Source organism: Pelophylax lessonae (assembly GCF_965119305.1).
Source record: "Pelophylax lessonae genome assembly, chromosome: 2".
NCBI classification, from domain to species: domain Eukaryota; kingdom Metazoa; phylum Chordata; class Amphibia; order Anura; family Ranidae; genus Pelophylax; species Pelophylax lessonae.
Genome location: NC_138769.1, coordinates 94,046,092 through 94,061,019, shown reverse-complemented (window position 1 = coordinate 94,061,019; position 14,928 = coordinate 94,046,092). Strand labels below are relative to the sequence as shown.

The 14,928-nt window shown below is 44.8% G+C and overlaps 1 protein-coding gene across 4 annotated transcripts in view; it reads left to right on the top strand.

The window, feature by feature from the left end:
* GRIK1 (glutamate ionotropic receptor kainate type subunit 1) overlaps positions 1–14,928 on the top strand; it is a 691,364-nt gene that overhangs the window by 299,436 nt on the left and 377,000 nt on the right. For all 4 annotated transcript variants that reach the window (XM_082246622.1, XM_082246620.1, XM_082246623.1 and 1 more), the window contains exons 2-3: positions 8,752–8,925; positions 11,734–11,991. In XM_082246622.1, the coding sequence (XP_082102748.1) occupies positions 8,752–8,925; positions 11,734–11,991 (432 nt within the window). The remainder of the gene's footprint in view (positions 1–8,751; positions 8,926–11,733; positions 11,992–14,928) is intronic.

Below are 14,928 nucleotides of genomic sequence, written 5' to 3'. Positions count from 1 at the left end.
TACCCCCCCTACTCCTCATCTAGCCTTTTAGGGGTACAAACAATAGTAATTGGGGCCTAGTGTGGTTGTGTACGTGTGATATACATACACTTTTTTTGGATCATATTTTCTATTCCGCTATTTAATCAAAAACCTTTGGGGATCAGTTAAATTGGGGGATAGTCTGTGTTGGTACGTGTGAGAGAGATCCACCTTTCCAAGTTGTTGGGGTTCATCTCATACTTCTGAAGGTTTGAGGGTGCTGCCTGTTCCATACTCCCCCTACTCCTCATCTAGCCTTTTAGGGGTACAAACAATAGTAATTGGGGCCCAGTGTGGTTGTGTACGTGTGATATACATACACTTTTTTTGGATCATATTTTCTATTCCGCTATTTAATCAAAAACCTTTGGGGATCAGTTAAATTGGGGGATAGTCTGTGTTGGTACGTGTGAGAGAGATCCACCTTTCCAAGTTGTTGGGGTTCATCTCATACTTCTGAAGGTTTGAGGGTGCTGCCTGTTCCATACCCCCCCTACTCCTCATCTAGCCTTTTAGGGGTACAAACAATAGTAATTGGGGCCTAGTGTGGTTGTGTACGTGTGATATACATACACTTTTTTTTGATCATATTTTCTATTCCGCTATTTAATCAAAAACCTTTGGGGATCAGTTAAATTGGGGGATAGTCTGTGTTGGTACGTGTGAGAGAGATCCACCTTTCCAAGTTGTTGGGGTTCATCTCATACTTCTGAAGGTTTGAGGGTGCTGCCTGTTCCATACCCCCCCTACTCCTCATCTAGCCTTTTAGGGGTACAAACAATAGTAATTGGGGCCTAGTGTGGTTGTGTACGTGTGATATACATACACTTTTTTTGGATCATATTTTCTATTCCGCTATTTAATCAAAAACCTTTGGGGATCAGTTAAATTGGGGGATAGTCTGTGTTGGTACGTGTGAGAGAGATCCACCTTTCCAAGTTGTTGGGGTTCATCTCATACTTCTGAAGGTTTGAGGGTGCTGCCTGTTCCATACCCCCCCTACTCCTCATCTAGCCTTTTAGGGGTACAAACAATAGTAATTGGGGCCTAGTGTGGTTGTGTACGTGTGATATACATACACTTTTTTTGGATCATATTTTCTATTCCGCTATTTAATCAAAAACCTTTGGGGATCAGTTAAATTGGGGGATAGTCTGTGTTGGTACGTGTGAGAGAGATCCACCTTTCCAAGTTGTTGGGGTTCATCTCATACTTCTGAAGGTTTGAGGGTGCTGCCTGTTCCATACCCCCCCTACTCCTCATCTAGCCTTTTAGGGGTACAAACAATAGTAATTGGGGCCTAGTGTGGTTGTGTACGTGTGATATACATACACTTTTTTTGGATCATATTTTCTATTCCGCTATTTAATCAAAAACCTTTGGGGATCAGTTAAATTGGGGGATAGTCTGTGTTGGTACGTGTGAGAGAGATCCACCTTTCCAAGTTGTTGGGGTTCATCTCATACTTCTGAAGGTTTGAGGGTGCTGCCTGTTCCATACTCCCCCTACTCCTCATCTAGCCTTTTAGGGGTACAAACAATAGTAATTGGGGCCTAGTGTGGTTGTGTACGTGTGATATACATACACTTTTTTTGGATCATATTTTCTATTCCGCTATTTAATCAAAAACCTTTGGGGATCAGTTAAATTGGGGGATAGTCTGTGTTGGTACGTGTGAGAGAGATCCACCTTTCCAAGTTGTTGGGGTTCATCTCATACTTGTGAAGGTTTGAGGGTGCTGCCTGTTCCATACCCCCCCTACTCCTCATCTAGCCTTTTAGGGGTACAAACAATAGTAATTGGGGCCTAGTGTGGTTGTGTACGTGTGATATACATACACTTTTTTTGGATCATATTTTCTATTCCGCTATTTAATCAAAAACCTTTGGGGATCAGTTAAATTGGGGGATAGTCTGTGTTGGTACGTGTGAGAGAGATCCACCTTTCCAAGTTTTTGGGGTTCATCTCATACTTCTGAAGATTTGAGGGTGCTGCCTGTTCCATACTCCTCCTCCTACTGCTCAACCATCCTTTTAGGGGTACAAACAATAGTAGTTGGGGCCTAGTGTGGTGGTGTACGTGCGAGATACATACACTTTCTTTTTGATCATATTTTCTATTCCGCTATTCAATTAAAACCTTTGGGGATCAATTCAATTGCGAGATAGTCTGTGTCGGTACGTGTGAGATCCACCTTTCCAAGTTGTTGGGGTTCATCTCATACTTCTGAAGATTTGAGGGTGCTGCCTGTTCCATACTCCTGCTCCTACTGCTCAACCATCCTTTTAGGGGTACAAACAATAGTAATTGGGGCCTAGTGTGGTTGTGTACGTGCGAGATACATACACTTTTTTTGATCATATTTCCTATTCCGCTATTCAATAAAAACCTTTGAGGATCAATTGAATTGCGGGATAGTCTGTGTCGGTACGTGTGAGATCCACCTTTCCAAGTTTTTGGGGTTCATCTCATACTTCTGAAGATTTGAGGGTGCTGCCTGTTCCATACTCCTCCTCCTACTCCTCATCCATCCTTTTAGGGGTACAAACAATAGTAATTGGGGCCTAGTGTGGTTGTGTACGTGCGAGATACATACACTTTTTTTGATCATATTTCCTATTCCGCTATTCAATAAAAACCTTTGAGGATCAATTGAATTGCGGGATAGTCTGTGTCGGTACGTGTGAGATCCACCTTTCCAAGTTTTTGGGGTTCATCTCATACTTCTGAAGATTTGAGGGTGCTGTCTGTTCCATACTCCTCCTACTCCTCATCCATCCTTTTAGGGGTAGAAACAATAGTAATTGGGGCCTAGTGTGGTTTTGTACGTGCGAGATACATACACTTTTTTGGATCATATTTCCTATTCCGCTATTCAATAAAAACCTTTCTAGGGCAAGATCTTAAATTACAGAAATATGAGGAGACCGTCAAATAAGGGCCGTGGCCTGGGTCGTGGTGCTGCTGGTAGAGCTCCTGTTGCAAGGAGAGGACGTGGTCGATCTGTGCCAGCTACACGCACAAGTGAAACACCTTCCTCAAGTGTGAGTAGGCGACAGAACCTGCATCAGTATTTGGTAGGGCATCAAACGCCCCTAGAAGTGATGAGGCCAGAACAAGTTGAGGCGATAGTAGATTGGTTTGCTGCTGACAGTGCCTCCAGTTCCTTCACATTGTCTCCCACCCAGTCTACTGCAGAAAGGTCAGAGTTGGCACCTGCAGCCAATGTCCAACCGTCTTTCACCTCACCCCCTTGCAAATCAGGCCAGCAGTCTGAGCCCCAAGCCATACAGCAGTCTCTTATTCTTTTTGAGGACTCTGTCAGCAGGGTTTCCCAGGGCCATCCACCTAGCCCTGCCCCAGAAGTGGAAGAGATTGAGTGCAGCGATGCCCAACCACTTATTTCTCAAGATGAGTACATGCAAGGATCATCGCAGCACGTCTCCGATGATGACGAAACGCAGGTGCCAACTGCTGCGGCGTTCAGCATTGTGGAGACCGACAAGGAGGGCAGGGGTGAAGACTGGGTGGAAGATGATGTGGAGGACGATGAGGTCCTCGACCCCACATGGAATGAACGTCATGCAGGTGACCTGAGTAGTTTGGAGGAAGAGGCGGTGGTCGCACAGAGCCACCAGCACAGCAGAAGAGGGAGCAGGGTGCAGAAGCGGAGCGGCCGTGCCCTAGACACTACGCCCGCTACTGCCCAACGCAGCAAGGGAACGAGCGCACCAAAGTCAGCTCAAAGGAGTTCTCTAGCGTGGAAGTTCTTTAGAAAATGTGCTGATGACAGGACACGAGTGGTTTGCACCCTGTGCAATCAGAGCTTGAAGCGAGGCATAAACCTTCTCAACCTGAGCACAACCTGCATGATCAGGCATCTAAGTGCAAAGCACGAGCTGCAGTGGAGTACACACCTTCAAAACCAAGAAACGTCTCTGGCTCATCCTGCTTCCTCTTCTGCTGCAGTCTCGGCCGCTCCAGCCACATCTGTAGTGATACCGGCACCTGCCACCCCGCAAACAGACGATCTGTCAGCAACACCACCACCTGGGTCACCAACAACCATCTCCACAATGTCCCGTGGAAGCGTTCAGCTTTCCATCTCCCAAACACTTGAGAGGAAGAGGAAGTACCCCCCTACCCACCCGCGATCCCTGGCCCTGAATGCCAGCATTTCAAAATTATTGGCCTTTGAAATGCTGTCATTCCGTCTGGTGGAGACGCACAGTTTTAAAAACCTTATGTCGGTGGCTGTCCCACAGTACGTCGTGCCCAGCCGCCACTACTTTTCCAGGCAAGCCATCCCTTCCCTGCACAACCAAGTGGGGGAAAATATCAGGTGTGCACTGCGCAACGCCATCTGTGCCAAGGTCCACCTAACTACGGATACGTGGACCAGTAAGCACGGTCAGGGGCGTTATATCTCCCTAACGGCACACTGGGTAAATGCAGTGGCGGATGGGCCTGAGGCGGATAGCAATTTGGCGCATGTCCTTCCACCACCGAGGATTGCAGGGCGCTTCAGTTTGCCTCCTGTTCCTAACTCCTCCTACTCCGCTTCCTCATCCTCTACCGCCTCCTCATCCGGACAGCGTAACACCTTCACCACCAACTTCAGCACGGCCAGGGGTAAACGACAGCAGGCAGTTTTACAACTTGCCTGTTTGGGGGACAAACCACACACCGCGCAGGAGTTGTGGAGGAGCATGGAACAGCAGACAAATGAGTGGTTGCTGCCAGCGAGCCTCAAGCCCGGCCTGGTGGTGTGCGATAACGGGCGAAATCTCATAGCAGCTCTGGGCCTAGCCGGTTTGACGCACATCCCTTGCCTGGCGCATGTGCTGAATTTGGTGGTGCAGAGGTTCCTTAAAAACTACCCCGATATGTCAGAGCTGCTGCAGAAAGTGCGGGCCGTTTGTGCGCACTTTCGGCGTTCTCACCCTGCTGCTGCTCGCCTGGCAGCGCTGCAGCGTAACTTCGGCCTTCCCGCTCACCGCCTCATATGTGACGTGCCCACAAGGTGGAACTCCACCTTGCACATGCTGGAAAGACTGTGCGAGCAGCAGCAGGCCATAGTGGAGTTTCAGCTGCAGCACGCACGCGTGAGTCGCTCTGCGGAACAGCACCACTTCACCACCAATAACTGGGCCTCCATGCGAGACCTGTGTGCCTTGTTGCGCTGTTTTGAGTACTCCACCAACATGGCCAGTGGCAATGACGCCGTTCTCAGCTTAACTATCCCACTTCTATGCCTCCTTGAAAAAACAATTCGGGCGATGATGGAAGAGGATGTGGCACAGGATGAGGAGGAGGAGGAGGATGAAGAGGTAACATTTCCAAGGCTTTCAGGGCAGTCATTCGCAAGGGGCTCCGAGGGTGGGTTCCTGCACACGCAAACGCCAGGGACGCAATTGTCCAGCAGGGGCACAGTTCTGGAGGATGAGGAGGATGAGGAGGAGGAGGAGCTGGAGGAGGAGATGGAACCATGTTCACAGCAGGGTGGCACCCAGGCCAGCTCATGGCCATCACTGGTGCGTGGCTGGGGGGATACAGAGGACACGGACGATACACCTCCCACAGAGGACAGCCTTTCGTTGCCTCTGGGCAGCCTGGCACACATGAGCGATTACATGCTGCAGTGTCTCCACAACGACCGCCGAGTTGCCCACATTCTAACTTGTGCTGATTACTGGGTGGCCACGCTGCTGGATCCCCGTTACAAGGACAACGTACCGTCCTTAATTCACTCACTGGAGCGCGATCGCAAGATGCGCGAGTACAAGCGCACGCTGGTAGACGCCATGCTGCTGGCATTCCCATCTGACAGCGGGGCCACAGTGGAAGCACAAGGCAGAGGAGGAGGAGGAGGAGGTCGCCAACGCAACCAGGGCACCGCCAGCACCTCAGAAGGCAGGGTTAGCATGGCCGAAATGTGGAAAAGCTTTGTCAGCACGCCACAACAAACAGCAGCACCAGCAGCTCAGATGGAACGTCTTAGCAGGAGGCAGCATTTTACCAACATGGTGGAGCAGTATGTGTGCACACGCCTACATGTAGTGAATGACGGGTCTGCCCCCTTCAACTTCTGGGTCTCCAAATTGGGCACATGGCCTGAGCTTGCCCTTTACGCCTTGGAGGTGCTGGCGTGCCCTGCAGCCAGTGTATTATCTGAACGGGTATTTAGCACGGCTGGGGGCGTTATAACAGACAAGCGCAGCCGCCTGTCCAGAGACAATGTGGACAAGCTCACGTTCATTAAAATGAACCAGGCATGGATCCCACGGGACTTTTCCGTACCTTATGCAGAATAGCAATGGATACCGACCTTACCCACCCATTGTTCCATTTTTGCTCTTTCTCACTCTTTTGGGGTGTACCCTCATTTAAAATTTTTGAAAAGAAGCAGTGTTGGCTACCTCGTCCTCCTCCTCAGGGCCAGATTAATGTAGGGGCTATTGGAGCTGCAGCTCCAGGCCCCTACCTTTTATATAGGCCCCGGGTTGGCCATATTCACTGTTACCGCTCTTCTGTCACTTGTAAACACAGAAGTCTGGCTTCTATGCTCGCTTCCCCAGGCAGCACCCTCAGAACCTCCCCACACAGCGTGAAGGCCGGACAAGGAGGGACAGTTGGCGATGCATGGATGTGTTTATGGGCTTCAGAGACAGCATCCCATGTTGAATTAGGCATGCATGGCTGCACCCTTCCTCCTCTGGGTGCATGGCAAGGCACGGCCCTTAAGGCCCTTCAAAATCCTCAGCACCAAGCCCATGATGCTGTTAATCCGGCCCTGGTCCTCCTCCACCGCCGCTTCCACCTACACCGCCCATAGGTGTGCGCAGCCTATTGCATTAAGGTGTGCACCCCAAAGTTGAAATACACATGCATGTGTTTGCCAGCAGGGAGAGTAATGTATCGGGGCCATGTACCTGTAGGCAAGGAGAAATAGAGCAGAGCAGGTCCCAGGGAGATCTTTCCCATCTCCTCACTGGCAATGCTATGTGCCCTAGGTGATTAGGGTGTGCCCAGGCACACCCAGCACACCCTGTGCGCACGCCTATGTCACCGCCACATCCACCACCACCTCAACCTCCCTCCTACTCCATATGGGCCTCGTCCTTCAGAGATGAAGAAGAACATTGTTTTATTTTTCTGTTTTTTTTTGTTGTTTTAAGTTATTTCCCTATCCACATTGTTTGCAGAGCACTTGCCATGCTCTTAATTACGTTTTGCTGCCATTTGCAGCACTCTAGCCCTTTCCTTTGGTGTTTTAGAGCCATTTTAGTGCCTTAAAGTTCGGGTCCCCATTGACTTCAATGGGGTTCGGTGTCCGGGAAAAGTTCGGTAAAAGTCCGGGACACGGACCCGGACTTTTTTTTAAAGTTCGGCCGAACCCGTCGAACACGGACATCTAGGTGTCCGCTCAACCCTAATAGGAATCACTCTTTTTCCTTCCACACAACAGAGCTGGTGCATGACAATTGGCCGCTAAGGAACCCAACACTTAGAGCTGGTTTTAGATACACTATATTACCAAAAGTTTTGGGACATTTGCCTTTACACGCACATGAACTTTAATGGCATCCCAGACTTAGTCCGTAGGGTTCAATATTGAGTTGGCCCACCCTTTGCAGCTATAACAGCTTCACCTCCTCTGGGAAGGCTGTCCACAAGGTTTAGGAGTGTGTCTATGTTTGACCATTCTTCCAAAAGTGCATTTGTGAGGTCAGGCACTAATGTTGAAGAAAAGGCCTGGCTCACAGTCTGCGCTCTAATTATTCCCAAAGGTGTTATATCAGGTTGAGGTCAGGACTCTGTGCAGGCCAGTCATGTTAATCCACCCCGAACTCAAAGCAGAAAGGAAAGCTTTGAGGCAGATAATAGGGACTACATGAATGAATGTATTTTCTATTTGTCAGGACATACCATTCATAATGGTTTATATATTTGACAAATTGATAAAAGTTCCTCTTGAAGAAAGAAAACTCTTCATGTCTTACAGCATGGGTGTTCAACCTAGGGCCCTCCAGCTGTTGTGGAACTACAGGACCCATGAGACAATGCAAGGCTGACAGTTGCAAGCATGGCTCCCAAAGGCAGAGGCATGATGGGACTTGTAGTTCTGCAACAGCAGGAGGGCCACCGGTTGGAAACCCATGTCTTACAGCTTCTAGTCTCTGTCCTCCCTTGTTTTCTGATCCTCCGCTGGATTAAAAGCTCCCAAAGGAGCAGGGGAGGCTTTGGGAGGTAGGAGGCAGCTAATGATAACCCTTAAGTGTTTGGGGGTTTTGTGCAATTGCTGAGTTTTCTCATCACAATTGCAGACTCTGCTAACATTGTTATATGAAGGCGGAGAAAGTTTTAAGCAGTGTACACACTCCAAGGCATGGTTAAATAGAGCAGCAGGGGAGCAAAAGTAAGAAAAGCGACCACATTCAGCAAGTTGGACCACCAATATGTCTGTATGGGCAAACTGCAGGCTCACTCATGGGAAAAGCTCAGGATCTTTTTAGGTCAAATTGGAAATGCTGTATTGGCTTTTCATTTCTCTGGATCAGCTGGAAATGTTGAAGATTTTTTGAAGGGGATCTTAGTAGCTACATGTTCATTTTTCTAGCTGACTAAATGCTGTATATATCTATCACATTACATGCTTACTTTGGCTGTTTTGAACATAGCTCCAACACACCCCAGTAACCACTCTGCTGCTTTATCTCTGGTTTACAGGAGGTATTTTCGAGACGCAGGAAAATGAGCCGGTGAATATGGAAGAACTAGCTTTCAAGTTTGCAGTTACCAATATCAACAGAAACCGAACACTGATGCCCAACACTACATCTACACTAACCTACGATATCCAGAGAATCAACTTGTTTGACAGCTTTGAAGCTTCCCGGAGAGGTATGTCAAATTTAAATAAGATGGGAAATTTCAATAAACGTTAGTTCATTTCATTTATCTAGACTCACCAGCATCATATATCCAGACTCATCAGTTTTTTTGGATTTTTTCAATATGTTTATTGAAAATTGTGCAGAAAAAAAACAGTTTTTAAATATTACTGTTCATGCCACTTCAGACCTACCAAGTACATTATTGTGTGTTAACTTGTGGTATGTGCATTGTATAAGTATCTGATGTGGTCTAGATTTTATAATAGTGCTATGTGACGAGACCAATCTCGCCACTGGGCATTGGAGAAGCCTGGTTGCTCTCCTCCTGCAATGTGACTATGGACCCTCTCATCAGCCCATGCTAAACGTAAACCCCATGGCGATTTGACTGTATTTGTGGCATCTGAGCGCTGTTTGGATATGTTGAGCGCTCAGATCCAGGCTATCTGGGGATGGGTTGAATGTGGTGGTTCTGTTCAGTAGACTGGGAGTTATGCATTTTTGTGTCTTTTTGTGTTTCTTTAACCATGTGGCTAATGGAGTCTTGCCTCTATCCTGGAAGCTAAACCTTATTCCTGTAAACTGTAAGGCACAGGAAGTTCACTCCTAATATGGTCATTCCAGGAAGTCCAATGAGGAGACGGACTGTCTGAGGTGGCTCTCCATTCACCTATTGTCGGGTGTGCTAATGACCTTGCCTGCTGTCTGCTAAGAGATGTAGTGACACTCAGAGTAATGTGTATTGAGGGCTCGTTAGGGAACCATTGTTCTGTGTCTGACTATTGTGTACATTGATTGCCCCCTGGGGCTTCTGTCTCCTTGCACATGGCAGTCCTTCTGGTCAAGCTATCTGACCAATCACTGCTGACTCATTTTCAAGCCCTCATTTGCATGGCTGGAGAGGACCTTATGGGGAACTGCAGGTACTTTACAATTGACCAATAGGAAAGCGGTTGTTGGGGGCAGGATGTTCCAAATTCTGTATAAAAGTGTGCTGTGTTCTTCCAATAAATGTTGTTCCTGTTTTACCCTCAACTCGGAGCTTTGTCTCGTTATTGGGGGGGATTTATTGTATGCTGTTCCAGTTTGACTGCTAGGAGTGTAAACCCTTCATATGGTTTTTCCTATTCAGCTGTATGCAGCATTCATAAGGTTCCAACTACACTGTTTGCATCATTCCTTGGTTTCCAGTTCGGGAGTCCTGCAAGTAGCTGTGCCTGTAGCTCTGGAAGGTGAAGATCTCCTAAACGGTTTTAACCCTTTTGTGTCCGGGGTGCCGTTACATGCTACATCCCTAACAGAGTAAAGATTTGCTTGTGTATATGTATGAGATTTTAAAGGCGCACAGTATATACCCAAATATACAGAAAGATGGTTAAAAAATGCTACATAGTTTATTGTAGACATGTGCAGTTTGTTTCATTCCGAATTGAAATTCACATACATTTTTTGATATTCAGAAATTCGGATGTATCCAAATTTCCGAATTACAATAGTAATGAATTGAAACAAATCCAAAATAACAAAACAAAATTCCGGACGAAATTCAAAGTTTTCAAATAGTTTTCAAATTTAAATCTTTTTCTAATTCGAATTCAAATGGAATTGGAATATCTGAAGAGAATAAAATAGAAAAGAAAATAAATGAATAGAATAGAATCAAATAGAAACTAATAGAAAAGAAAAGCATAGAATATTGTAAAACAGAACAGAATACAAAATAAAAGAATAGAAAAAAAATAGAATAGAAAATAAAGGGATAGAATAGAAAATACAAGAATAGAATAGAATAAAAATTTGAATAGAAAAGAATGAAATAGAAAGAATATAACTATCTTCTGAAATTCAAATTTTAAATAGGATACATTTGAATTTGAATTCATTAGAAAAGAATAGAATAGAAAAACAGTGAAACAAAACTAAACACATTTTTTTCGTACTGCACATAGTTTTTTGAGCCATATTAAAGTGGAATTAAGCTTCCATCTATTTTTGTACCTATAGGTAAGCTTATAATAAGGCTTACCTATAGGTACTGTGAATATCAACTAAACATGCACCGTTTAGAAGATATTTACTGTATTTGCAGCTGATGACATCATCGGCACATGCGCTCTGAAGAAACGGCCACCCGTTTCTTCAGAGCATACATCTATTTCCCAAAGACAACCTCTGGATATAACGCTGAGCACGTGCACTCAACTTCCTTGGTCAACCATGGTGAGGCCTGTTCTGAGTGGAATCTGTCCTGTTAAACTGCGGTATGGTCTTGGCCACCGTGCTGTAGCTCAGTTTCAGGGTCTTGGCAATCTTCTTATAGCCTAGGCCATCTTTATATAGAGCAACAATTCTATTTTTGAGATCCTCAGAGAGTTCTTTGCCGTGAGGTACCATGTTGAACTTCCAGTGTCCAGTATGAGAGAGTGAGAGTGATAACACCAAATTGAACACACCTGCTCCCCATTCACACCTGAGACCTTGTAACACTAACGAGTCACATGACACCGGGGAGGGAAAATGGCTAATTGGGCCCAATTTGGACATTTTCACTTTGGGGTGTACTCACTTTTATTGCCAGCGGTTATGACATTAATGGCTGTGTGTTGAGTTATTTTGAGGGGACAGCAAATTTACACTGTTATACAAGCTGTACACGCACTACTTTACATTGTAGCGAAATTTAATTTCTTCAGTGTTGTCACATGAAAAGATATAATAAAATATTTACAAAAATGTGAGGGGTGTACTCACTTTTGTGAGATATTGTAAATCTTAGAAGCAGATGTAGTTAACCATAATTGTCTTTCATCCCCAGCATGTGACCAGTTGGCTCTTGGTGTGGCTGCATTGTTTGGACCATCACACAGTTCCTCCGTCAGTGCGGTCCAGTCTATCTGCAACGCTCTAGAAGTTCCCCACATCCAAACGCGATGGAAACACCCGTCAGTGGACAACAAAGACACGTATTTTATTAACCTTCACCCTGACTATGCTGCCATCAGCCGAGCTGTGCTGGATCTGGTCTTACACTACAGCTGGAAGACTGTGACTGTTGTGTATGAAGACAGCACGGGTATGTTGGAAGCTTAACGTGAATTCTTTTCATATAAACTTACTATGGTATTCTATATCATATTCACAGGCTATACAGATAAATTGGCATTTTGGCACTGCTTACCACTGTGACCTCTGGAGAACCTGCTTTCAGCATGTCTTTGATTAAAATCAGACCTATACCTTTGTCACTGTATGAAAGATCAGTCTTTTCTCTGATTACAATCTCTATGGGCTTCTATAACAGAGCAGTGCATTGAACAACGAGGTAATGTAACTATAGCAACCAGTCAATTCAAAGCAATATAAACAGTTTGATTGGCTGCTGTGGGTAATTGCACTTTTCAGGCTGCCCTTTGCTTTTTTAAAGCCCAACTCCAGGAAGCTTGACAATGATTCCTTGTGGTGGGGCTGAGTCCTCACTGCAAAGGTTACTTGCTTGTTTAATATACGGGAAAGAAGAAGAGCTTTTACTTTCCTGATCCTCCGCTTTCCCAGATGGCACTTCCCAATGCTTGGGCAGTGGACTGTCCCTCAGTGGAATCCTGCATTGGTCTTGAAGACCTGAGAATCTTAACCACTTAAGCCCCGGAGGATTTGGCTGCTAAAAGACCAGGGAGTTTTTTGCGATTTTTTTACTGCGTGACTTTAACGGACAATTGCGCGGTCGTGCGACGCTGTACCTAAACGAATTTGATGTCCTTTTTTTCCCACAAACAGAGCTTTCTCTTGGTGGTATTTGATCACCTGTGCGATTTTTTGATCATGCGCTATAAACAAAAAAAGTGCGTCAATTTTGCAAAAATAACAATATTTTTCACATTTTTTTATATGAAATTCCCCCCCAAAAAAATGTAAAAATCAAAATTTTTTAACATTTTCGGCCAATTTGTTTTCTGCTACATATTTTTGGTGAAAAAAATCACAAAAAGCGTATTTTGATTGGTTTGCGCAAAAGTTATTGCGTTTACTAACAAAGGGAAAGATTTTTGTCATTTTTGGTGTTTTTTTTTTAACGCGTAATGGCGACGATCTGCGATATTTTTTTCGGTACTGCGACATTGCGGCGGACAGATCGGACCCTTGACTGACATTTTTGACACTTTTGGGGCTACTGGTGACATTACTGCAGTAATCAGTGCTATACAATGTGTGCAATTTGGGTGGGTGGTGCGCTTCAGAAGTGGAAATGTAACTTATAAGGGTGTGGCTTAAAACATGGCTTAAAATTGTGAATATATAAAATAAAGACGTGTTCCTGTGATAAAGTTGTGTTATCGTTAAATTATGCCGTGGTGATCAAATAAATTACAATTAAAATGTAAATAAACCATTACAATATATCTTCTATACGAAAAGGTGCTGAGTACTTCAATTTCATAAAAAACTCAGTGAATAAATAATCCGTTAACAAAGTATAAATATATAGATGGAACTTCAAAAACAATTAAAGGTGCTTTGTGCTTTCTGAAATAAATAAATAAAGTGCACTGTTCAAAGTGTCCATTCATAAAAATCCAAAAGTCAGGTGCAATTCCCTTCAATAGCTTCAAAGAATAGTAAACGTGCTCTCATGCAAAAAATAAGGGTGTTGTGACTTGCTGCCTCCACCAGGTGTCACATCTAGGTGTTCTATATTCTCACCTCAATAAGGTGTATATTGCGCCTGTATATAAAGCTTAGCCTCCGGGTAACATGTAGGCTTTTGCTAATTCCAATCTCCTGTTTCGACCTCCGGGTATTTTCCTGTCCTGAAAGAAATAGCTTTTCCTTCAGGAGCACCGCAGGCAGCAGCAGCAGCACCGATCTCTACAGCGGACCTTGAAAATTTGACTGCTGTAGAACGCATCACATTTCTTCAGGAGAAGCTTCAAGAACTTCGCAAACACTACCTTTCATTGAAATCTGAAGTAGCCTCTATTGACAGAAGAAGAAAGCATTCTAAAAAGAAGGAAAGGGAAGCCCGAGGTTACGATAAGGAGTTAAGGACGCCAGAAAGCTTAACACCCCAAAAGCTGAAAGGACAGGACAGGAAAATACCCGGAGGTCGAAACAGGAGATTGGAATTAGCAAAAGCCTACATGTTACCCGGAGGCTAAGCTTTATATACAGGCGCAATATACACCTTATTGAGGTGAGAATATAGAACACCTAGATGTGACACCTGGTGGAGGCAGCAAGTCACAACACCCTTATTTTTTGCATGAGAGCACGTTTACTATTCTTTGAAGCTATTGAAGGGAATTGCACCTGACTTTTGGATTTTTATGAATGGACACTTTGAACAGTGCACTTTATTTATTTATTTCAGAAAGCACAAAGCACCTTTAATTGTTTTTGAAGTTCCATCTATATATTTATACTTTGTTAACGGATTATTTATTCACTGAGTTTTTTATGAAATTGAAGTACTCAGCACCTTTTCGTATAGAAGATATATTTTAATGGTTTATTTACATTTTAATTGTAATTTATTTGATCACCACGGCATAATTTAACGATAACACAACTTTATCACAGGAGCACGTCTTTATTTTATATATTCACAATTTTAAGCCATGTTTTAAGCCACACCCTTATAAGTTACATTTCCACTTCTGAAGCGCACCACCCACCCAAATTGCACACATTGTATTGACTGGTTCCTGGTACCAGTATTGTGGTGCAGCAGCAGGAAGGGAAACATAGACGACCTCGGATAGCGCAGGAACCACTCATACATATAAAATCAGTGCTATACATATGCACTGTTACTGCAAAAATGACACTGGCAGGGAAGGGGTTAACTGTATTGGAGAGGGAGGGGTTAAGTGTGTCCTAGGGGCGTGATTCTAACTGTATAGGGACATGGCTATTGGTGTAAAAACAAAGATCAGCGGTCCTACATAGTAGAACCATCTGATCTTCATTTTTACACCAGGGAGAATGACGGGCGGCTTGTTTACATAAGCCGCTC